Source organism: Chelon labrosus (genome assembly GCF_963514085.1).
Source record: "Chelon labrosus genome assembly, chromosome: 3".
Classification (NCBI taxonomy): Eukaryota; Metazoa; Chordata; class Actinopteri; order Mugiliformes; family Mugilidae; genus Chelon; species Chelon labrosus.
Window position 1 is genome coordinate 20,776,561 of NC_140339.1, and position 26,605 is coordinate 20,803,165.

At 41.3% G+C, this 26,605-nt stretch overlaps 1 protein-coding gene across 1 annotated transcript; it reads left to right on the forward strand.

Annotated features, from left to right (window-relative positions):
- On the forward strand, positions 1–25,343 carry LOC311485925 (frizzled-3-like). Its single transcript, XM_084541632.1, has 11 exons — positions 1–219; positions 1,220–2,103; positions 18,605–18,801; positions 19,057–19,359; positions 19,597–19,759; positions 19,859–20,158; positions 20,416–20,667; positions 23,932–24,080; positions 24,510–24,624; positions 24,872–25,035; positions 25,117–25,343. The coding sequence occupies exons 2-11, from the start codon at positions 1,798–1,800 to the stop codon at positions 25,337–25,339; spliced, it is 2,172 nt and encodes a 723-aa protein (XP_084397758.1). The 5' UTR covers positions 1–219; positions 1,220–1,797; the 3' UTR covers positions 25,340–25,343.
- Positions 25,344–26,605: the final 1,262 nt, after the last annotated feature.

Here is a 26,605-nt window from a genome sequence, read left to right on the forward strand (position 1 = left end):
GTGTCAGGTCAGTGCCGTACATGAAGCTCACAGTCTGCGTCCTACGGGGCCAATTTCGTCGTGCCTCTGCGCGGTCACGTGAGTACGCGCGCTCCCGATGAGTCAGTGGCACGCTGCAGGCAACCAGCTGCAAAACAGTGGAACAAGCAAGTACTGCTGCAGTGGACGGAGCCGGTGGAGCCGAGGACCGCCCGCACAGCTCGCTGTTCTCCACACAAGGTAAAGCATTTATTACTATAACGTCAGGGCGTAACTATGCATGTAACTGCAGGCACGGCAGGTAGATTTAGATAATATATATGTATGCGTTTAAAAGGAATCGCGCAGAGACGCCGCGCCGCTGCTGGTCTGAACGCACTGCGGTGACAAACACTGATTGATTGATAGTCTGTTGAATCCTGGCGTGTCACCGTGTGTGTGGCTCCTGCTTCAGTTACAGCAGCGAAGATGGCTCAGTGAATTGAAAGCTCTCCAAAAACTGAGCCAGGTTACCTTCTCGTCGAGTAAATAAACGAGCTGAAGGCTGCGCCCCACGGTTAACGTTGCACAGGTGTTCACTTTATTAATCTTTTAACGTAATGTCGTTAACGCTAGCTAGCTATCAGTGGTCGTTTCATTACACAGTAGCAGTTTGACGCATGTGCATTAAGACTCGATAAACTGAGGCTTTCAAAAATAATGATACTACTAATATTGTAATTCACTGGCGCGTTTATAAAGTTAACTGTTTAAATAAATAAAGACTCCCGAGTCGCAGAGTGTGAAACATCGCAGGGGAGCGCGACTGTTGCCAGGTCAACCTCACACAAACATGAGAGCGGGGGAGTGTCTGATGGTCCCGCAGGTGTAGCGTTCACGTTAGCGGCGGCGTACACCGACGGCGGCTGTCGCGGTTTGCTTTGAACGTGTTTTTTTTTTCAGTAGCTAGTCTGTAATCTGACCCCGGTGACACAACGCTCAAAGATGAGGATCATTTGATACCGAGTCGAGCTGAGGAAGTTCAGCGGTAACACGCAGCCTGTCACTGTCTTTCAGAGAAGCCTGCCTTGCACCTATTAGGCAGGTTTAGATTTCCATGAGATATTTTAATCCTTACTTACTGCTTGTGTGGAGAAGGGAGTGGCTGATCACAGACAATAACACATACACTAAACTGCAAGGGAGGCCACACTACTTTTTTGACCATTAAGCCTTTTTTTTGTGTGTTTTAATCCTACAGGACCTGATGGATTTGGTGCAGTGAGCCGATTTGATGTGAAAGACAGGATCTTGTGTATCCTGGACGAGTCCTTGAGACCATTTGGATGATAATGACATAGCGTGGGCACACAAATTCTTCTGAGACATACAGAAACCCAGAGGACACCCCCTAACAGATGGCGTATGGTGGAGCTATTATCTCAGGAACATGTTCTCAGTTTGGGGATGGAACAAGAAGAAGCTGTTTTTGACCAAGGAAGCACCAGGTGGTGGAGAGAAACAATGTAATGTTTTTATTTAGATAAATAATTAGAAACTGCATTTAAAGGCATTCTCTGAGAGACTAGAAGAAACGCAAATACTCCAATGGCTGGTGAATTTGAAGACTGACAAAAAGCAGCTAGATTCAGAGCTTGCAAATGAATTGGATCCGCGCCACATACGCAGTTTTGGATGCATACACAGAGTGTACCTGCCTCGTGGATTTATCGCTTTTACCCCCACCACTGACAAAATGGACTTGTTGTCTTCAGATGCTCAGTATCTAGGGTCTGTCTAGGAGATGATAGTTTCATCAGCTTGAGACATTGTGGAGAAATGACCAACATTAAGATGCAAACACCTGTTGGAAGAGGATGGATCAGAGACAGGTTTACAGAAACGGCAACAATGGACTGCAGGCCAAAATGTCCTGTTTGTTATATATTCGCCCCTCTCTTTCTTGTCCTCTTCTCCCTGGTTACACCCGCACTGTCCATTCATATGGAGTACATAGAAAGCCACAGCGAGTTTAGCTGTGAACCCATCAGACTGAGAATGTGCCAGGATCTGCCTTACAACACCACCTTTATGCCCAATCTCCTGAATCACTACGACCAGCAAACAGCCGCACTAGCGATGGAGGTAGGTTGTTTGTATGTGCCATTGTGTATTGTGTGCGTTTGTCACACCATGTGGAGAAATTGGATAGCTGCTCCAATGAGGAAGAGGGGGAACTGCGTGTTTTTGTTTCTAAATTGTACTGATATGTTTTTTGAGGAGTTAAAAAAAAATGCATAGGTATTTGTCTCTGTGTCAAAGGGTAGAAATGGTAAACAACTACAAAGCAACAGCCTGCAGAGTTTCACATTGTGGTGTCATGCACCTGCCAAGGACAAAAGGATTTCACATACAGTGTAAAGACACAGTGTCAGCGCCTTAGGTAGTGTTTGGCTAGCTCAGATATAATTCCATCTGCAGTGGAAATGTCACAACAAATATTGTTTGCTAGGGTTGTAATACATTGCTTTCTCATTAGTGTAGCCTGAATTAATTAACATTTGATAAATTATCCATCCTTCCGTCCATGTTCTGCTATTAATCCAGAGTTAGGAGGCAGCGAGCTAAGCAGGTTCTTACAGATGTCCCTTTCTCTTACACTGTTTTCCAGCTCTGCCTGGGAATCCCAATTTATTCCCAGGAAAATAACTGATTTATTTACTTTATCAAAATAGTCTTGCTGTATTTTTATAAGTACTTATAGTCAAATCAAGACAGAGCACCATGTAAGCTCACAGCCAACAAGACTTTTGCAAATGACCCATATTCTTTGTCGTCAGTGGACACAAAAATGGTTCGCACAGAAACAAGGCAGTGGCCTTGTTTTACACTGGGAGAGAAATGGGCTGCTCTTTAAAAACATTACCTCAAAATGCACAGGATACACAGAGTCGCAGGCGTAGAATATCAAGGAGTTAACTGTTGCAGTGTAACAGTTGAGAAAGGGTGATATTTGATCTACCTTCCTCGTGTTACAGCTTCATCTTCTCACTATGTGTCACTGTGTTATGTAGACACACATGAATGTGTATGTGCTAACCTGAGATCTCCTTTTTTGAATTTGAGTAGTAGCTGACAGACAGTAGGTGCCATTGAATCAGCAGCAGAGGGAGCAAAATTTATTTCAGTGAGGTGCTTATGTGATTGATGGTTTCAGAGACATGTGTCTCTCTGTAAGGACATTGGTTTTGAGCAGTACTTTGTTACTCACTGTCTGAGTGCAAGAGTAGACACAAACCATCCATCTGTATCATGTTACCTCTCTTTCCTACTCCTTTGTTACTCCCTGGAGAGAGAGAAAGGGCCTGGAGCAAGGTGTTGCTCCATAACCAGACTGTAATTACCAGTTTGAGGTTTTGTTTTTAATGCCACCACCAGTGTATGCCACTGTATGTGTTATCTTGACATGGTTGGGTGTGTACTGCAGAACTAGAGTCTACACTTCCCTATTTACAATAAGAGTATTTGCTCTAAACAAGAACAAAGGAAATAAATCATCATAGACAAGCTTCAGTTTATTTTAGGATAAATTTAGATTGATTTGTACTTCTATCCGGATCCTCTGGTCCTGTTTCTGTCTCATCATTCATCCACACGCCTATGGGTCCAAATCCCACTACACGTGTTGAATAACGTAGTGTTGCCCATGTTTTGGCTGCCATGCAACTGTGGTTTATGATTCAACACAGAACACAGAATGGTAACGGATACAATCAGTTGAATTAAATCTGCCTACAGCTGTTTATAGTTGGCATATTAAATTACTCCTGTTGAAAAGCAGATGCATTTGGACAAGCCTTATGTTGGCTTGCATTTTTAATCTTTGGGAATTTTTGTTTATGTTTAATATTTTACTGTCAAAACCAGATAAATTTAAGCCAGAATATCAAGCTTTCTCTCTGCATGTTTAATCAAAGAAAGGGATTTCTTACATTTTTCTTCTTCATGTCAGAATAAGCAGTGCATTAGACTTTAAGGATCACTGCTTTCAACATTTGCCCTTCAGAAAATAGAAGGATTGAAAAAGACAGTGTTATTTTGGATTGACGGGCATGCATTTTGAAATTGCTTGGTGTGTTTTCAATTGATGCTAGCGCTCCTATAGTCACAGGACCATGCAAATGTTCATATCAGTAAACTCCCCAGTGTCTTGTCAAAACACGCCGTGTCGAGGACTGTAAGAAGCGTCTGTTGTTGAACTTGATTTGACCTAGATGAAGAAGGAGCCAAGTAACTGACACCCTCAGTCCCTCTAGTCATGGAAGAGACAGCTTTCTGGAGATGGTTGTGCAGCAACATGAGCGCTTTTAGGTTTCCTGCTCTGGTCTGCTTTGACCAGGCATGGTAGTCCTGGTGGGAACCCTGGAGGAAATTTAATCATATCTCTCAATAGCACTGGCTGCATAATACCAACTAGTGTGTGTGTGGGGTGTGTGTGTGTGTGTGTGTGTGTTCACAGACATATGAATGTTTGGCAGCCTGTGTGCAGGTATGAGTGGACAGTGTTCACATGAATGAGAAATTAAGCATGAAATTGAACTTTTGTTTTGTAATAATGTAGAATACAAAGACTTAATGGTGAATTTAGCATCACTTTTTTTACATATATATTTATCCCAAGTGTTGTCATTAGGAAATGATCTCATGTGGACATAATCTACTAAATATATTCAACAGGAAACTGCATTATGTATTATTATGATTTACAGAAGAAGATCACTTCTAGTTCATCTGTAGATTCCCATGTCTCTGTGCCGTATATCTTACAGTCCTCTCTTGACTGATAAATTATTGTGCCATTTGTGTTACAGTAATATCAGCTGATCCTTCACAATGCTGGAGCTGTTCTCCGAGCAGCTGTCCAGAAGCACAGCTGGGTTAAATGTGGATGTTCCTTGTCGCTATCACAGAGAGTTTGGCACTGTGCGCTCTGATGTTGTCAAGTTTGATCTCATAGAAATATAAGAAATACAAAGTATGTGAAGAGGGAGCTAGACCTTTGTTTTCCTGATCATAATGAATCATTTTGGTCTACACATGCCCAACGATTGTGTTAAATGTTACAGCGCTGTGGTTTAAATACCTCCACACAAAGAGATCATTTTTAACAAGGATACGTTTGATGTAGCCAGTTTTAGTTTCAAAAATCCACTTTTCTTTTATATTTATTGTGGGACATTTTTCTGGTAAAAAAATGTAAAATAAACAACTGCTGCCAATTCGGGGTGAAGCTATTCAGATGACTTAAAGGAACTGGAGCTGTTGTCAGCAGCTGTTGTAGTCACTTTTTGGGTCAGATCACATGATGAATGTTTGCTCTGTCTCAGTGGCAAAGCTTTCGTGTCTTGGCTTTCCTGCAAAGTAGATAGATCATTGTAGTGAGCTGTCACGCTACTTTTATTTAAGTCATAGGTTGAGACATCATGCAATTCGTGCCCTGGATTTAAAAACATTTTTAAACCCCGGTTCATTTGAAGTGGCACGCTGCTGTGCTCCTGGTGAGTTCTCAGTTTTGACTGATACAGGAAGTATTACCTTTTTTCTTCATTCCTTTTAAATGTCAGGATAATCCCAGAGTGTGTGTGTGTGTGCATGATTAACATACTAGGCCATATTTATTCAGTGTTTGAATGACAAGCTTGAAATACAGAGCAGTATTTTTTCTCTGTGTAATTACTGAACAGGGCTAAAGGCTAACTGTACTCTAGTACTCCCTGTGTGTGCATGAGAGAGAGAGAGAGAGTGAGGCAGACGATGACGCTGCCAGCTGTCATCTCTCACTAGTGCTAACTAGCTGCTAATCTCTCACTCAGTTCCACAATGATGACATTGATTCCCACCGACCATCGACCGCCCCATCTGCCACAATAGTCAATTAAACCTGAGCGAAGAGGGTGAGAGAGACTGAAACGTGAGAGGGGGAAGGTGAAAGAAAAGGGGAATGAATTTAAAATGGAAGATGGTGTAACTAGTGAAAATTGGGAATGTTTCTGTCTGCGCAATGGAAGCATGCTTTTGTGTCTATACTGTCACTTAGGAATACGATCTGTACTGCCCATCTGCCAGAGCATAAAATGGTTCCCAGAGGATGTACATCGAGGTCTATGCATGTTAGGCACAGAGATTTAGACGTATGACATCACTGGGATTGTGTATCTGCACTAAGAAACGAGAACCGTTCACATGGCTTGAACAAAATGTCGGATGTCTCTTGCAAGTAAAGATTATTTCCGAAGCAGTTGTTCTCCAGAAATTATTTTGAGCTTATATTTAAATGACATACTGTACGTCCCGATGCTTCTGTAGAGACTATAATAGTACGTTTAAAGAATCACACCTAACATCTCATAATTTAAGGATCCAAGTTAATTAAATTCACTAGATGATTTATGTCTGGAGTTATGCAAGTGTTGTGAAACGGATATATTTCATCATGCCCTCCTTTGTTAAATAAAAAGGTATGCAATGTGCAGGAGTTACTGTGCCTGGTGGTTTTATCCAAGTCAGAGAGCATTTGATTTAACTACTTTACATTGTGATAGTTAAAAAAGAGTGTTATGTGACATTATACTTCATTGAGTTTGGACAATTCTGGCAAAATTGTTGTTATTTGGAAATCTTGAGAGAAAGACGTTAGAGTACCCGGTCTAAATGGTCAGCTTAGAGAAAGTCTAGTGTGAGCTAGAGGAGAGGAGAGAACATTGTTTTAAAAGCTAATAGACAGCCGTCAATCACTTGAGTTTGTTTTCAAGGCTGCTACAAAACAAGTTTTTGGTAATTTGAAGTTCTGCAGTAACCGGAGTCATGTGAAACCAACCTTGTATGCATGCAGCTAATCTGTAATTACGTTTCTTTTACAGAGTCATTTTACATTTATGAGCCAATGCTGACAGTTTTTATGTATTGGTGATAAAAGACACTGGAGCTAATGTAGCATTCACGAGGGGAAGAACAGGCTCCGCAGTAAGAGGGTGCACAGTAACTAAATTTCTGCTGTTCGGCTGCTGAAACACAACAATCACAGTCATACATTCTCTTTCTGAAGTCTTTGTACTGCACAAAAAAAAGCTTTTGAAAATCTCTAACAGCAGCAAGAATAGGGATTCAACTTAATTGCTTAATCTCCTATGTCATTTTTAAATTTATAGTTCTTTTTGGTGCTGCCACATGAGGCTCTTTAAATTGCCTTCCAAGACTTGTATAATAATGATAATTTATATCTCCTTCTTGGCTTTGCTCCTTTTAAGGCGTCGCGTGGCGTGCTGTTGGCTGCGAAGCGTCGTTTAAAAACGGTGAAATGGAACATGATAAACTTACAGGTCTTTTCATACATAATTACTGTATAAAGATGTGTAAGAGCTTATCCACCCACTAGACCACCCACTGTACAAAGGGAGTCAATTTGAAATGGGCTTTTAGTTCTTTAAATAAAATAAAATAAATAAAATAATGATCAGAAACAGAACACCCATTTTGTTTTGTTGTTTATTGAAATCATTAACTGATAATGTGCCTTATATGCTTATCACTCTGAGAGAATAGTAGATTCTGGTATGTGTGAGTTGTAGAGGGAGATGGATTAATCTTTTGGGTTCACAAAAAGAACAGGAGGAAAAGGGGATGATGTGTCAAAAGAAGAAAATGAGTGGGGCAGTAGAGCAGAAGAAGAATGTCAGAGACTAAATAGAGGGAAATACTGACGGAGTGACAGGTTGTGTAAAGTCTTTAGACTCTACTGTCTCCGCTGTTTGTGTTTCTCTCACCATGGGTTCCTGTCCTTCAAAATAAGACTGCTCTGTTTAAGAAAGGCCACCCTGGGGCCACCAGGTCCCCACAGCAGAAAGTGTGTGTGCGTGCCAAATCTTCAGAGTTCAAGTGTGGTCTGGTCTGTTGTTTTTTTTTGTTTTTTTTTTACTTTGTGTGCATGTGAATACAAAAAAGAGGGAATTAGGTTTTATAGAAGTGCGTTTTTGTGAGCGTGTGATGGTTTGGTTGCTTCAGTGCTGTGTGTGTGCGTGTGGGTGTGTGTGGGTGTGTGTGAGAGAGAGAGAGAGAGAGAGAGAGATGTGTTCAATGCATCTGAAGAGGCTGATTACCCTATTCACTCTGCAAAAGAGAGACAGGTCCTCATTCAGTTTAAAAGTTCCTGTTTATTTCAGTCGAACTCTTGATTATCCTGCTTATTGTGACTGAGTCTATTGAAGCTGCCAGTCCAAATGAAGCAATCATTTATTTATGCGCAGAACAAAGGCACTGCCTGGTGCTGTTTTTTGGCACACTGTCCCCATCTACATAGCTGCCACAACTGCTTATCCTGCCTCACAATGCCTACTAAAGAGAGATTTGAGAGATTTTCAAATCTGAAATGCTGCTCTGTAGCCTGCTGTTAATATAGAAATACAAGGTTTCATATGGAGCAGTGATTCCCAAACATAGTTATGTTGTCAGTGAGCTACGACAATAGACAGTTGATTACAATGTCAGCATGCTTGCTGTTGTTTTTTTTGTGAACGTGCTTGAAACTTGATTATTTTAGTGAAATTGACCTGCAGAGGCCAAGGTGATATCATGGAACAGTTGAAAACCAGAAAAGATATTCAGATTACAATAAAATTAAATGGACAAGAAGTCTTTATGTTACACCTTCATGTGCTTAGGTGTCCACTCATGCAGCAATCCTTAATTCTGTCCCTCTTTCCTATCATTGACCCCGTCCTGAGGTCAGTGATGTAATGATGAGTACTAACAGTATAGATCCATCTCTTTTTTCATGTTGATATTTCTGTCGCCCATCTGTTGCGTATTTCTTTCAGTCTTTCCAGATTTCATGAAACCCTCTTTGGCACCAAGTTTAATAATCCCCTGACCTGTTGTGTATCTCTCTGTGGACGCTTTCCTCTGCCTGTGTGACCCATTATATGGATTTCATACTGTGATCTACATCTAGCTCTGTATATGTGAAGCCCCTCTGTGTTCAGCCAACAAATAATAAATATAGGTTACCCACGTCTTACGGTCTTAATCTGAACCCATGACCCAGCCTGAGAACCTGTGTGTGTGTGCGACTGGTGAGAGATGTTTAACTACTGCTAAGCCCCAACTTCACACTAACATACACACAAATATACAGTCGCACAATCATTGATCCCTTTCGCACGCAAAGCCACTCAACACAAGGCAGCTCTAACATTTTCAGCATACTGCAGCCCACGACCGGCATCAGCTTTACAGGCTCTTGTTCTGCTAATTGTGCACTTACCGAGCTACATGCAGCTCTCAACTCTCCCAGAACTGCTCCCATATGAATGCGTAGAGGACATATAAACAGCTGAAATCAGAGACATGCTGCACTGTATTCCAAAGCATTTTGTGGTAATATTAGAAAGTATGGTTGTTTGTATTGCTGCCTCTACAACAACTAACACCCTGCAGTCTGCAGGTAGTTGTATTTTTGCTTCATGTGTCCGAAAACCAAAAATATAACAACAATTGTGTTTTTGAAATAGATGAGTATGTTCTCTGACAATGCTGTGTGTGGTGTATGTCTGCTTGGGTGCATCTCTTGTCTGTCTTTTCCATCTTCCTCCAGCCCCAGCATCCCACTCACTTTGTGACTCACCCAGCTAATCCAAGCAATGTTCCTCTCCATCTTCCAGTTTCTAATAGTGGACTCAGTCTCTTATTGCTACATCCGTTCCGATTAACGTGGCTACAGTAATCATTATCATTTTGTGTTTAATTTTACAACTGAGGAGAGGGATTGAATGAATCCATTGTACAAAGAAGCAATACACTTTTCTTTCTTTTCCTGAGTGATTGTTTGAAACAGACACAGAATGTAGACTGTAGACTAAACACACAGCATATTAACAGGTGTGGTGACCAAATTGTGTCTTAGTATTGTGTTATTTAAAGGAAGAATATTTACCAGGAAACTAAAATGTACATGGTCCTTTATTTTACAAATATGAAATTGAACATGAACTAAACATGTTTTGTTTAATATTAATAATATTAGTAAGAAGATATGTTTTATTGTCTCTGATGTATTTGTCCGTATTTCTCTTGTAAAGGCCAGAAACAGTTTTTCCCTAGACTGTAACAGAGCATATATGTAAGTGGCAAACAGATGGATGTGCACAGGCGGCTTGGATGGTGTTAGGATGTGTGTGGGTGATCTGATTCAGCTCCACTGTCACACTCTCGGGTCCCCATCTACATCTCTATCATTTTAGTTTGATCCTCTGTCCCATGCTTCTCGGTTTCTTTTAATCTCACTTTCACACTCTCTTCCACTCTGTGTGCAAGCTTGTTTGCTATGCTTTTTGGCATTGTTCACCCACTGAAAAAAAGGAGTCCTACCACAATGTGAGTGTGGGTGAAAGTGTGTGTGTGTGTGTCTATGAGATGTGGTCCTGCTAGAATCTCCACATCACCTGTTGCCATGGCAGTTAAATAGGCAGGGAAGGAAAGGGAGGAATGGAGGGAGACAGGGAGGCAGGGGAGGGAGGGAAATTGGATGATGAGTGCATGTTCTGGAATAGACCGAGGAGAGGTGGAGGAGAGAAATGAAAAGGGAAGAGAGGAAATACGAGTCCTATGTTTAATGGAAAAAAAATACACAATTCTCTGGAGTGCTATGTGTCTTGGAAAATTGGTAGTCACAGAAAGTCTTCAAAATCTGTGATATTTACAGTCAGAGCAAGAAAAACCTGATCTCCGCTTCACCAATAAAAAGACAGGCTTCGTTATTGTTATACAAGACATGAAGCAAAGAGACACGGCGGTCTGGAAAAGCCCCCCCACAGTTTTTCTTTGTTCATTGTTGTCTGGAAAAGTCAGACATGAACAACCGGATAAAGGTATAATTTCAAGTAATTTCAAAGATGATTGACAGTGATGACTGGTCTTCTTGGTGTACATAATAACGGTCCTTCCTACACCTGAATGGGTGGACAAAATACTTATTTTCTCCTACACTATCTCAGCCTGAGCAAACAATACTATTATGTTAACGTTGTGGATTTCTTCATCGGAGAGGAAAGGTGTTTTGTTATGTCCTAATCAGTCAGTGACAAGTGGCATCAATCCCACTAATGTCATGTTTAGTTTATACTGAAGGTGCAGTAGATTTTATTTGGATAAAATTAAAACAGCAAGTTGTTTTTGTAAATCTACTTAAGTCAACTTGTACAGTAGCACTGATGTCGTCCGAAGATCCATTCATCACTGTAGCAAAGAAGAAGATGATGACTAGTTAGTGAAAATGAAGATGACTCTTAATCCTGGCTGATGAGCCTTGATTGATCAGTTGTATATCTAACCAGTAAAATCAGCCGTCAGTCTGGCACTGTGCCATGTTAGTTTGAATTGTTCAATAAATCTGAGATGTGGACAGAAACAGGTCCACAAAAATGACAATAAACAGTTGAGACAAAAGAGGGTAAAAGCTTGATCAGAGTTTTGTGAGGAAACATGGATGGCAGTTAAAAATGCTTGTTAATAAAATGTAAGATAATAAGTAAATCATTTCAGACATTTTAGTCGCTGTTTGAGATAAAATACGTGGTTGACAGAAAAGAAGTGGAGAGATGTGGACAGTGCAGAAGCAGTTCAGGGGATTTAAGAGATGATGAAGAGACAGAGTGATAGTTTGGCTGAAACGTTTTTGAAATGACAAGATAATAGAGCAGGGGAAGTCAATGAATACTGATGTTGGAAAGGAAAAAAGGAAAAGGAGAAGTGGAGGAGGACAAGTGCATGTCAGCATAATTGCCAGGAGTAAATGGGAGGCAAGGAAAATAAGAGATGAATACAGGAGAAAGAAGATAGGAGGAGAGGAGGAGGAGGGGAAGTGAACGTGAAGGGGAATGCCATTAAAGGCTTTGTCCAGCCCTCCCAACTGAACGAAGTATGGACACGGATAAATGAACAAATGAATGAAAGGGAGAGAGAGTGTGAGAGAACGGTGCCCCTTTCTTAACTGTCTTTTCAGAGATTAGGGAGGAGAGCATCACAGTGTGTGCAGTTCATCTATTCATGGCCAACGCCTGTGTCTCTCACAAGCATGTGGGAGAAGAGAAGAGGCAGGCACGTAGCCAGAGACAGAGAGTCTGGTGGTGGTGTGAATTTATCTGTGGACACATTTGTCGTGTGTGCATTTTGGAGTGAGAAACTAGAAAATGTTGCTTGAGAATAAATCTCAACATTATAGTGAGCAATTTGTAATGAAATAGAAAACTGGAGGCGAGCTGGTGCAAAGCACCACATGACTGCAACGGTGCACTTCTCTCTGACACTGTAATAGAGAGAGAGACAGTGTAATTGGCTTTAATGTATGGGCGCAATAATGGAGGATATTTTTAATAGTTGGAGTGCGAGGAAGGAGAGTGGAGGGATCAAGTGGCAGGAGAGATGGAGAAGCAAATATAGTTTCCACAAAAAGAGATAATGAACGATTTAGTTCTCTCCGCCAGTGGAGAGAGGATGTTGAAGGGATGTGGTAGCTAGCTAATGGAAGTAGAGCTGATGTGGTCTGACAGCATTTGTGCTGCAGGGCCTGACAGACTGATCTGAGAGTAAGTTACGGTGTAAGACAGAGATGGCACGAGAGGAGGGAAAAGAAACAGAGAGCGTGTGAGGATGATGTGTCCAGATGGACTTCAGCCAGGTTTAGCAGGAAAAAGCCTGTTTTTTCTCATCTAAATTCCGTCTGATCTGTTAGAAAGAGGTTAAAGTAATCGTGGACTCTACCACTGCATTAAAAGATAAGCATTTAGTGCTTTTAATTCACAGGTTCGTGGAATTGAGGTTACTTCATAGTCAGTGCTTATAAATATTTCAGAAAAACACGTATTAGTAAAACATGGTTTTTACCTACTTAGTAAAATTCTTCTTGAATATTAAAAACAATTAATTTTATCATATATTTTAAAGGATTTTATTTTGGTTTTGTTGGATCATTATTGAGGTCAGAAATCACTTTACACAACGTCGCCTACAATGGAAAAACATGTCAAACGGTCAATCAACGTCACTGATTATAATCTCTATGGAGGCAATGCATTGCATCGCATCACTTTCAAAAAATTCAGGACCAGAAGAAATATTTTGTATTTTTTAGTCACGCACATCAGGGTTGGACAGAATCTCACTTTTGTTTTTGAAGGAGGCTTTGCTGCCAGTTCAGGAGTCGTCTCTTTGTAGGCTTCGACCCAACAGCCTGTCAACTTGATCGGACCACAAGACAAAGCTGGTGACAGATTCAGGAAGCGTGTATGTTTGGTTGAGGTTCTCACACTCTAAAAACTCCTTGCAATCCATTTGACTCCCTAATCCACCGGGAAGCCGTCACTCTTTCCCCCCCCATTCCTCTCGAGCTTTCTTGTTTTTTTTCCCCTCCCTCCTTTCTGCTACTCCTCTCCTTCTCATGAGTGTATGAGTTTTTGCAGAGTTGGCTAACTGGATTTTCTGCAGCTGCTAAGTACCAAAGTGTGCGTGCACACACACGCACACAAAACACCCACTGGTTCAACTGCCTACTCAGATATTACACATTAGAAAATCCAAGTTTCCATGTTTTGGATATGAATCCAGATGAGTGCAACCAGTCCTTTCTTCTTGACTGCCTCCTCTGACTCTGACTCTTACAGAGTAGAGGGAGACATGGAGGAAGGGACATAAGTAAAATGGAAAAAAGGAGCAGTTGAGCAATAAAAAATTTAATTTGTGGTTAAGCTAATTTTGCATGGTGGGAACCACTGCTGACTGTTTATTAAAGTCTTAAGTTGCAAACCATGAACGATTAAAAAACAGAACCCAACAGAAATAACCCACCACCTAAATTTGTATTACTCCCAAGAGTTATATTATTGTGTATTAAGAAAAAGAAAAATATGCAGTAAGTAAAAGTTATGAGACAGAATTATGTATAGTGGAGGTTAGATCAGTTTTATCCTTTTCCTAAAGGGTCACTGAGGAGGGAACACGTTAAACAGTCATGTTTCAGACTAGTGCAAAAAGTTCCCACCTGCGAAAGCCCTCGTAGTATTTTGTGATCTTTTTGCCAGAAGTATTATTGCCTGCATTACGTGACTGTTAATCACATCCCGTTTACTCTCCGTCTTTCTCTCAGTTTTTCTTTGTTGATTTTCTTTTTTTTTTACTTAAAGCTTTTTTTCTCCTCCTGTTTCTTTTTCTCTCCCTCCCCCTGCGTTTCTTTGGAGAGCGGGAGTAAAGAGAAAGAAACTTAATCCCTCTATTGAACAAGAGGTGGACCAGTCAGGGGCTTTTTTTCTTATTCTCTTCTGTGTCAAAAAACCCACCCGGTTTCTCATTCCTCCTTTCATTCTGAATACTCCCAAATGCTTGTCCAAAGCACTGGCACACACACAACAAAAACACTGGATTTGTTTTAAAATTACATTTTCATCCAGCATTGTCTCTCAATTTCTCATAGTTGCCCAATGACTGAAGTCAAACCATCATTCATACAGCTGAAATCTTGAACTAGAAACAAATTGCCCACAAGTTAAGTGAATTTAGAGGAAGGAATGAAACAAACAAGCAGGGATAGAGACAGAGGTTGATATCAGGAAGCTAATAGAGTACATTTACTTCTTTTTTTTTTTCCCAAGTTTGTTTATTAATTTCAAGACAACAATACAAAAGCAGTTAAAAAAATATATCTGTACAAAAACAAGTTACCTTTTTTGCTTACATACACAAAATAAACAACAATAAATCAAATCAAACCAAAACACAAGAACCCTCCACAGTCAGTAATGAGGATTAAATACAAAAACACAGACACATATACAATATCCAAATTCAGCAAAACCTTACAATAGGTAGCCACCCCAACAGAGCATAACATATGACATATAGCTAGGTTAAGGCCAGTCTAGTCCTAGTCAGGAATATGTGAGAAACTAGTACTCTCAAAATAAAGAAAAAATGGGCCCCAAACCTTCCAAAACTTTTGAGAAGAACTCCTTGTAGAAAGTCTGATTTTTTCCAATTGAAGGAAATAAAGAACATCCGCCAACCAGCGTGCATGACAAGGAGGGGTTCTTAACTTCCATTTAGTTAAAATGAGTCTTCTTGCTAATAAGGTGACAAAGGCAATAACATCTCTATTAGATTGTGATAGGGAAGGTACAAAGGAGGAGACACCGAACAATGCAGTGAGAGCATTCGGCTCAATCCTCTCTTCAACTATGTCTGAAATGGTTTTAAAAATGTCTGTCCAGTAGTTACACAGAGATGGGCAGAGCCAAAACATATGAATTAAATTGGCTGGGGTTTGCTTGCATCTATCGCATTCTGGAGATATATCTTTGTAGATCTTAGCCAGCCTCTCTTTAGTGTAATACGTACGGTGCAGAATTTTGCACTGAATAAGGCCATGGCGTGCACATATTGAAGATTTATGCACACGACTAAGAATTTCGTCCCACAAAACCTCAGATAACTCCTCCCCCAAATCCTCTTGCCACAAGGCCCTTATGTTATCCAGTGGATCTGGACGAAGAGAGAGAATTTGATTATAAATATCTGAAATGAACCCTTTCAATGAGTAACTAGATTTGAAAAACCTATCAAGAGGTGACTCGTTGGGCAAATTGGGGAAGTTTGGGAAGGCTGTGCGAGCAAAACTGCGAACTTGTAGGTATCTAAAAAAGTGATGTTTAGGGAGTGAGAACTGCTCAGAGAGCTGTTGGAAGGACGCAAAAGTGTTGTCTACAAGTGATGGAGGGAAAGCATGATTATTGGCTATTGGAGCTTGGATGGAGAAAGATTGTAAACCAAAACAGCGTTTGAATTGAGCCCAAATTCTAAGAGAAGTTCTCACAAGCACATTCTTACTGTACGGAGAAGTGGAGGATAAAGTAGAAGAATGCACCAAAGCCTTCAATGAAACTGGTTTAGTAGAAAATGCCTCCATGGTTACCCAAGTGGGCGCGGGATCTAAAGTTTCATATTGGAGCCAAAACTTTAGAATTCTAATATTAGCAGCCCAGTAATAGAATGTCATGTTTGGAAGAGCCAACCCCCCGAGTACATTTACTTCTTACACTTAAATCCTTCTCCCACTCTTATTGCATTCTTCGGCATCTTTTCGTGTTTTTGCTGGAGCCTGACGTTACCCTCAGGCCAAGCTCGCAGGCTTTTACGCTTTCCTTTCCCTGCTCGTCCGTCACAACTGACACGCAAAATGCCAGACAATTCACTTGAGTTGTTCTCCATGGAAAGCTGATTGCCATCCCCCTCCTCTCTTGTTGGGCGGCACAGATAGGCCACTTAATATCAATATTCTCTCTGTGGTGGGAGATGGGGGCAATTGCCCCGACTGTCAGAATAATTGCACACATGCGATGACTTGTGCAGACACAAGTTTTGCTCAATCACACATACTGGAAAACTGGGACATACAGTGAACACAAGTACAATGACACACAGTCGGACACGCAACCTTGTGCACACGTAAACGTGTATAAATCCACGCGCACGGGAGGAACGGGCAGAATGGGGACACGTAAAAAAAGAGCCGCAAACATATTTGCCATAGAGTTAGTGTGAGGTGAATTGTAGAAAGCCTCCATTCTTCCAGGCAGGGAGACACACTCATGCAGAAAGCAGCTACCACTCATTTAAGTGTGGCCTTAGGCTCGTACCAAAAGTATGAGCGAGGCTGGTGGACAAGCTGTTCTTAAGATTGATTCCCACTTCTGTTTTTGTTGAGGCCAGACAGTTGAAATTAACTTGCACTGAACCAATTCATTAATCATGTTGTCTTTGACCAAGTAGGACTAGGATGCGTCCTCCTCAGGCACGTTAAATGTTTCACTTTTTTTTTCTTTCTTAACATGTTTAGAAAAATATAATTATGCTCCATAGAAATGTACTTTTTGACATATCTGGACAAGCACACATTTGATGTAATTTGAAACTGTGCCAAGACCACAGGATGTACTTATCATTTACAGTAAAAGTGACATTATTATCTTGCATCTTGGTGAATGATTTTTACAAGACGGTGCTTCTGAGTCAGTCTACACATTATTTAATATTTGGTTATTAAAGGTTTTATTAGTATTTATAGATATTTAGTTGTTTTGCAGCCGAATCTTGTGCAGTGCATTTTGTTTTACATCTCAACGTAAACACAGCCCAATTTAACTTTGAGTGTTCAAAATGGAGGATGTTGAAAAATGAATGAATTATTGAAAGGATCTGAGTGGTGTGTGCATACACTTCCATGTGTTTCTGCACAATACTGAAAAACTATGTCAGCCAGCTCATGCACCACTGCACAAATGTACTCCTTGAGCATCTCTCTAATGTGCAGATCTAGAACACAGCGATTGAGAACGATCAAAACATACAAGGCCCTACTCCACACGGAAACATGCATGAAACGCGCACATTGATGCATGGGTATATGCACCAATGCACTCATACAGCCTGCAACGTTTGTTGTTAGCAATCAATGTAAGTGCACTGTTTGTGTCCCAATTACACACACACACACACACACACAAGATGCTGTGCTGCATATAGTCAGGCAAAGTGTTGCCGTCATAGTTCTCTTTCTCTTATCTATTGTAAAATGAACTTTTAAATGAATCAATAGATGCAAGTCTTTGTACACACAACGCTGACTGCTCACTGCGCACTTAATACTGTTGACAGCTGCTGATTGATGAAATCAGCATGTTGACTTTGCAGAAACTCAAAATGTGTTAAAGATGTGAGTCATTGAATAGTGAGAGTTTGTTCTGTCTTCTGTCTTAGTTTCTATCTGCTGGTGCTAGTTTTTTATCTTTTGGTGATACAGCAGGTGAAGTATAATTCACCTTTGCGAAGTAACCACCAGATTCAAAAAATACACAAAATAAAAAGACATAAACTCCACTGAACTAAAGTCTTTGTTCAGGTGTGTGTCAACAGTAGCTGCTAAAAGTCTTGACGGTCCATCAGTCACATTTTTCCAATCATTTGTGGGAATTTTAAACACAAGCCTAAAGGCCACAAGTCTACATTTCTAACCATTCAGTCTACCACTACAGGGCTCAATATATAATCTGTAGAGTGTGAATAGCTGTGCTCTTTGTTCAGGTTATTGCCATGGCTGTAGTTCAACCCTCAGAGGTCTTTGCTGTCCCCTACTATAATTGCTTCCATACATCTTTCATGATGTTTAAATATTAATGGACTACTGGGAGTAGTGCAAGCCACAGCAGAGGAGTTAGAACACTTCTCATTTTCCCTCCAACATCTTTGATGACTATTTCAGGTTAAATATGAGCCGCCTCATGTGTACCACTGATGGCCGTTACTCATGTCCGTGTGTATACATGTATGTAAATATGCAGATATTTTTAGGAGTGTATTAATGTCATGCACGCTCATAACAAGCATGACGGGTTTAATAACAAGCTTGTCACTCTAGTTGTGACACTTTGAGACTTCTCTCACACACTATATTGCCCCAGCCACTGTTTTCAGTTCATAGAGGAGAGTTTTGTAACATGTTCAAGCATAAAATAAAATCCTGATCTCTTGTCTGTTGTCTCCTCCAAAGCCTTTTCATCCAATGGTAAACCTGGTGTGCAGTGAAGACCTGAGGATGTTCCTGTGTGCCCTGTACGCCCCGGTGTGCACCGTGTATGGAAGGGTGTCCATGCCATGTCGATCCCTCTGCCAGCGGGCCAAGGACGAGTGCCACAAACTCATGGATATATTTGGAGTGGCCTGGCCAGATGACATGGAGTGCAGCAGGTACAAATGTATTTTTTTAAGCTCAGTACTTGAAAAGTGGTTTCAGAGGTATATACACCTGGTAAGTTTGTTCTGGTTGTTCAGTTTTTAATAAAAACTGAATATAAAACATTGCTGAGTCTGAGGTATGTGAAACATTTGTGTTTCTGTTTAATTGAATAGTGTTTATACAAAGACTTTCTAATGTTTGGTTATGTCGGTACTAATTGTATCAATCATATAACTGCGTGGTCTGACATTGTCATTGTTTTTCAGGTTCCCAGACTGTGATGAGCCCTATCCACGTCCTGAGGACCTGCTGACAGGCTCTGAACCCACTGACCAGTCGTCCATGACAGTTCAGAGAGATTATGGTTTCTGGTGCCCCCGAGAACTCAAAGTCGAACCTGACCTGGGTTACACTTTCATGGGTAGAAAAGACTGTTCTGCCCCGTGCCCCTCAATGTTCTTCAACCAGCAGGAGCTGACGTTCATACGATACTTCATCGGAGTGGTCTCCATTGTCTGTCTGTCTGCAACACTCTTCACCTTCCTGACATTCCTTATTGACGTTACAAGGTTTGAATAACTGATAATTGTCTAGTATCTGATATCAACGTTTTTTTATGATTAATGTGAACACATCTAAACCTCAGTAAATATCAGTGATATAAATACACTGTCAGCATTGATTGACAGGATTTATAGTAAAATGTAAATTAATATGATATACAAAGTTATTGCACACATTAAAATGTATACAGTAAATGTATAGGTAAGAGACCTAAATCAGCATCCTTTGATATTCCTTAATAGATTCCGATACCCTGAGCGGCCAATCATCTTCTACGCTGTGTGTTACGTCATGGTGTCGCTGGTGTTCTTCCTGGGTTTCCTGTTGGAAGACAGAGTCGCATGCAATGCGGTCAGCCCTGCTCAGTTCAGAGCTTCAACCATAACACAAGGCTCACACAACAAGGTCAGATTTTTAATGAATTTACCTTTTACGGATGCAACAGATAGCTTCTGCCACATGACTGATTAAACGAAGGTTGTTGCTCCTCCTCTTCTATTTCAGGTGTGCACCCTATTCTTCATGGTCTTGTATTTCTTCACCATGGCCGGCAGCATCTGGTGGGTCATCCTGACAATCACTTGGTTTTTGGCCGCTGTGCCTAAATGGGGCAGTGAAGCCATTGAGAAGAAAGCACTCCTCTTCCATGCCATTGCCTGGGGCCTCCCAGGGGCCCTCACTGTCACCCTGCTGGCCCTGAATAAAATTGAGGGAGATGGGATCAGTGGAGTGTGTTTCATAGGGCTGTATGACATGGATGCCCTGCGGTGGTTTGTTCTGGCACCGCTCTGCTTCAATGTGGCGGTGAGTATAGTCAGAAGATAAATGAGTGAGGGGGTGGATGAAAGAGGTGATGAGTGGGATGGTGTGATTGATGGGTGGGTGGATGAGATTGTACAAGTGTGAACAGAAGAAGAGATGGACAGATTAGTAAATGGATGGGTGGATGGATGAACACCTTTTGGCCTGTCATTCATACAGCTCTTTAAAAACAATCATTTATTTTAATTTGTGAGATCTATCACTGTGTTCAAACACCACATTCGTCTTTCTTTCTCCAGGTTGGCGTCTCCCTGCTTTTAGTGGGCATCATCGCTCTAAACCGGGTGCGCATGGAGATCCCACTGGAGAAGGAGAATCAGACCAAACTAGTCAAGTTCATGATCCGCATGGGAGTGTTTTCCGTGCTCTACCTGGCCCCCCTGTTTACTGTGATTGGGTGCTACATCTACGAACACACTTACCGGGGCATCTGGGATAAAACGTGGATGGAGGAGAACTGCAAGCGTTATCACATCCCCTGTCCATACAAGGTAAAGAGCGAGGGAGACACAAATGTGTGTAAAATCATCTACTGGTAGTGTGCTTGACAGATTAAATGTGTCTCTCGATAGTAGATGATCTACTAAAAGGTGAGATGTTGTTGCCTTTGGAAATATAAATAAAAAGTTGTCATCTGCTGTACTGTAACAGATCATATTTTAAATTATGTTTGTTGAGCCGCTCATCCAAACTATTCTTCTCCCATCTGTGTGAAAACAAATGACTTCCCAGGAGCTGCCTGTCATCTCAGGTACACTCTAAACAAATACACATAAGCAGTCTTGACAGGATATCCTTCTGTATTCGTATCACTGCTCTGTGTATCTCACTCACTCACACTCAGTATCTGTTGTCACAATGCCAGAGGTAGCTGGTGTGAAGCACTCAGGAGGATAAGGTGGTTGTCCTTCTGGTTTAGGATTTCCCCCTAAAGAACATACTGTATCCCAGGAGGACCTTCCAGGATAAATAAAAGCTAAATAATACATTTAGACACTGGCTATGTTTACATGGACAATGTCTCTTCAACCTCGACCAAAAGCTTAATGATTAGAGATTCCAAAATTAAACAATTAAACTGTTTCAATCTTTAATTAATTACATTGAAGACGACCAAGACAAATCCACGTTTTCAACCCTGCAGCATAGATTCTTGCTTTGTTCATCATTTTAAATGAATCGTTTTGCTGCCACCATGTTTCTGTCTTTCCCAGAATCTTACCACAACACCTGATGTTTACCCACCATGAAGCAAGAATATATTTATTCAACCCAGAGAGAAGCGATAGGATGTTTATGGTGTAATTGGCCGCTAGTATTTTTGTTCTGATCGGGTTCTTGTCCTGATTATTAGTGGAGTAGTAGTGTCCATGTAAAGGTAGCCACTTATGAAAGATGAAATGTCCTAAAGTCTCCAGATCTTTAAAGGATAGTTCAGCATTTTCAGTAGTTGAGCCTTCTTCTTGTACTGTAGGCTATCATCTTAACCAGTTATGTGTTATACAATTAAGTATTATGGTGCAAGAAAACAGTTAATTTTCATGATGATCACACAGGTTGTAAACCAGCCTACAGTACAGTTATCTGCTTAGTTTTGAGGAACAAACAAAAAATGTAAAACATGTTTCTCCACAGTTGGGAAGAATAAAGAAGTAGGTCAGACTTGAATCAGAGTTCAACCAGATGTTCTAAATATTAATTAAAGTTTATGACAAATAATGTCTTCAAATAAGTTCTTGCCTTTATTTCCCTAGACGTTTAACTAGATCAGTAAACTTAATTACAGTAATGTTATCACTAAAAGAGGCCAGGTTGTATTCAACTGAAATCATCTTTTCATCATCAGACTGTGTTCTGGAGAGAGAATGGGTCAGATAGAGTTAGATATGTGAGGCTGAGTGAGTTGGTATTTGCGGAGGAGGGGAGCAGACTGCAGTATGCATCATTAGCTCAGTTAATACAGCTCTCAAGCCTGGAGAAACTCCACACAAAACTACCGTCTCTGTGTTGCTCTGTTTCTTTGTCTTTCACTCTTTCAGCTGGTTTTCACACACTCGCGTCTCTCCCTCTCTCTGTTGGTGTCTCTCTCTCAGGGCTTGCTCAGTCATGCTCTGCTGACTGTACTCTATAAGGTCTTTGTAGCGGTTATGAAGAATGGTGGGAGTGTGGTGTTTTAAATGAATAACCAGATAAATGTGCACAGCCCAGACAAAAACAAACTCTATCCTCCCTGACACACAAGGCAATGAAAGCATTTCATCAGTCTGACACATTAAAACTTTATCTTCAGAAGCAGTTGTTTATGTTTCCATATTCCATGATTATTATATCGCAGTACCGTAATAGAAAGGTGCCAGCCAATTTGTGAATGACAGACGTGATGTGAAGGAAGGGTGGAGGCAGGTGCAGCAGCAGCTTATGTTACTTGTTAGTGTATGTTCATGTCTGTAGCTGTGTGTGTGAGAGGAGAGGAGAGAGCCGCTTTACATCCAATTGTAACTCTGGAATTTCAGTATTGCTATGTGTCATTTGAGCTTTGCCCTCGGGGAAGAGTCTGCGCGCAAATGTTTGGGTGTGTGGAACAGGGTACAATTTCATGTTTTTGGATAATTGCGGATTCTTTGGGCATTGTTCAAGTTCAAGTGACTTTCTTTGTGTGTTCCTGGGTGGGAGATTTAATCTCAGCTGGGGCAAGACAGGCGTCTGTCCCTGGTTCTTAGAAGAAACCTAGAAACAGCTTATTTTGCTAAAGTTAACCTGACAAGTGTGAGGACTCGTCATAGGAGTGAATACTAGAATATTTTGTCAGTGGAAATCTTCACAAAGATTTGATCCTCATTGTAATGGGAAAATGGTTTGAGATCTTAAAGGTGCAGTGTGTAGGATTTAGAGGCATCTAGGATTGAGACTGTAGAGCCAGTTGAATGCCCCTTGCCTCACCCTCCACTTCCAAGTGTGTAGAAGAAACTGTATATAAAGGGCTTATTGGAAAATAGTGAAAACACAATTATTCTAATGTTCAGGTGATCAATGAAAACAACTGTGAAAATAATATTTCATTTCTGGTAATTGATTCACATAAATCCTACACACTGGACCTTTAAAAAGGCCACCCTAACTAAGACTAATGACATTTGTTGTCACTGTGTGCTCAAGGGCTCTCCAGAGGAAAGTTTTGTCTTTCAGACAGATGAACCCGTGACTTATAGGGGGTGAACTACATATAGATATTCTGTACATTCCTGGAACCTGCTTTCTATTTATGTTCTTAGCTCAGTACAGTTCTCGTGGGGGGTTTCAAAACCCCACAAGAACTTGGGGTTTTAATTCAATAGAATGAGAATGGTGCATTTTTAAACCCATTACACTTAGTGTTTACCAAGACAGTGAACTGGTGGAAACTGCTGCCCTCTGCTGGAGATCAAGCCCAACTGTGGGGCAGACAGTTATTGCAGTTCAGCTGCTGAGGCAGCTGGTTTTTGTAGGATTACCTCACCTCTTCCATCATTTAAAGTGACTGACTGGGATAAAAACACTTGTTGATGCTTAATACTTTTGGTCCTTTCAGTGCACATTTAATTTCAGTAACATTCCAGGTGTTAAGGATTTCTGTACTGAGGAGTTATTCCACTTACACAATAATGAAAGCAATTTTCTTCCTGTTGCTCCTTTTATGTTTCAGTCTGTATCGTTAAAACCTGTTGAATGCCGTGTTGGTTCAGTGATTGCAGAGTTAATATTTCTGTCCTCCATAGGTTGAGCAGACGAGCAGGCCCGCCATGGTTCTATTCCTGATCAAATACCTGATGATGTTGGTGGTGGGGATTCCCTCTGTTTTCTGGGTGGGCAGTAAGAAGACCTGTTTTGAATGGGCCAACTTTCTGCATGGACGCAGGCGCAAAGAGTAAGAACTATACAACTCATTTTTAGTTGTTTACCTCTCCCCCTTGCCTCATAGTACATACAGTATATAGCCTAGCCAGTTGATATAAAGCTATAGAACTTGTTCCATATTTTATGAGATTTTTTTTGCTTTCCTCTTATCTAATATTTAGTATCACTACTGCACGTTTCTATGGTGACACATGGGTATCCTGTGCCCTTGTGTCCTCTCATCCTCAATAACAGCACAATAACCTTTTTTCCCTTTCACTTTTTCCTCTGTCTACTCTTCTCTGCTGTCACCTCCACACCTTTCTCTTTGCTCTTCTCTCTCCACTCTCTGATTATCTTCCCACTCCCCTGTACCTCCCGCTTTAACTCTTCAACTTCCCCTCGTCTCCCCTCCATAAACCTCCACCCTTTGCCTGCCCTCACCCTCTTCTCTCTGTAGCAGCGGGGTGAATGAGTCTCGCCAGGTGCTGCAAGAGCAGCCGGACTTTGCCCAGTCTCTGCTGCGTGAGCCTAACACCCCCATCATAAGGAAGTCCAGAGGGACGTCCACTCAGGTACAACTACAGATACAGTAGTGATACAGAAGTATTACACATTGAAACATACACTCTGTGTTTTGGATTCTCCAGATTCAGACATCAAAAATATAATTTATTTTTCAAGTAATGTGCATGAATCAAAAACAAGATGTGGCATGTTGAAGTTTAATTCCCTGTGTGTGACTGAAGCAGACACTTCTTTCTTTTTGCTGTAAATAAATGTCAACAGTCTTAGCATCATTTATGTCTGATCCTTCTGTAGGGCACCTCCACCCACGCCTCCTCTACCCACTTAGCAGTTCTAGACGACCTTGACGAGCCAGTCAGAACTCACCACGGACACCCCGCCTCTACCAGGAGTAAGGCCAGCAGCGTCCACAGCAAAGCCAGTTACCACGGCAGCCTGCGCCGCATTCGAGATGACAGGTAGAACAGGAAATCCACAAAGCTGTGTCTTCCTCTCCTTGGTTCTCCTCTAATTATCATTTGTCTCCTCCTCCCTCTCAGAAGCGATACTAAGATTTACAGAGGTGCAGAGGAGCGCAGTTTCCATGGCAGCATGCCACGTCTCGACCACCCGCTCTCCACTCACAGCAGCCTGCATCAGATAGACACCCTCTCAAGGCACAGCAGCCAGCGAGATGCGGTTGACACTCCACCAACCCTCATCACCCATGGAACCACTTCAAGCGACGGCCGAGTTGCAGAGAATGACGGCACCAGCGCCTGAGAGGAGTGACCAGTGTAAGGATGCAGGTGCTGCCTTTTAAAGGAAGGTGTATCCTCAGCAGATACACAGGATCCTCCTCGGTCTTATTGTTTTTTAAAGATGGGGAGTGTGCCACTTAGGACTGTGGTGGCTACATGTCAGCACAGCTCAGTCAGTGAACGTGAAGTCATTGAAGATTGTGTTTCAGTGGCGTTTCTCTGGACATTATTCAGGGAAAGTTTCAGAAAACAGAAACTGACAAAACACAGAAAGACAGTCAGTGCATCTTATATTTAAACTGCTGGTTTATTTGATGAATGTGCAGGTTGGACACCAGTTTGATCTTGAGAGTGGCATCACTGAAACATGGTGGCATTATTTCCAGATCTTGCAGGACCTACATGAATTAATACGTGAACACTGCCGAGTATTGCTTTTGTAACAATCTTAAATGCTTTGTCCTCCGTCTTGGTGATGTCTCTCGTAAAACTTGACACGAGACTGGATTATACCCAACCTGTGTTTGTTCTGGACTGCAGCTCTTAATGAATGATGTTTATATCTGTGTGGCTTCAGAGATAAACATCAACATCAAGTATGGGCCTAGCGTGAACTCGTGGACCTCTCTGTGGTTTAGTGAAATATTTTTATACTGTGAACAATGTCTGTCTGGTGCTGAAAGTTTCAATGTGTGTGAGAGTGAGTGAGTGATGAGACATCAGTGATATGTTTTAAACTTATTTCTTCCCTTTAGCTTGAAGCGGGGAGCTGAAAGATGAACATGCGTAACCCAGAATGTAAAAGGGTTGTTTCAGAATGAGAGTGATATAATGTGGACGTGGTTATGGTCTGGAGTAATGTCTGTTAATATAACTACATCCACAGACATTTATTCCAGCTCAGTCCAAAACAATGTTAGCACTGACTTTTCTCCAGAGCCTTTCGCTTGGCTAAGAAAGACAAGGCAGCTTTAGAGACAAGAAAAACGTTTACTGATAACACACAGGACGATCGGTCCACATCTAAAACACGTCTAACATGGCTTTACTTATCTCTGTTTAATCTTACAATAGGAAAACTGACAACCAGTATATTGTAACCCAGATTCAGGTATCCATCACAGCATTCAAACCTCATGGCTGCACAGACGGGACCGTCCTTTAAAAATGGAAACAGATAACCGTGCTTCTATTCTGAAATTTACACACGAGATGTAAGGGTTTCTTTAAACGAGGAAGTGCTTTTTATTTTTTCTGATGTAATATTCACCGCTGTAGTTGATATCTG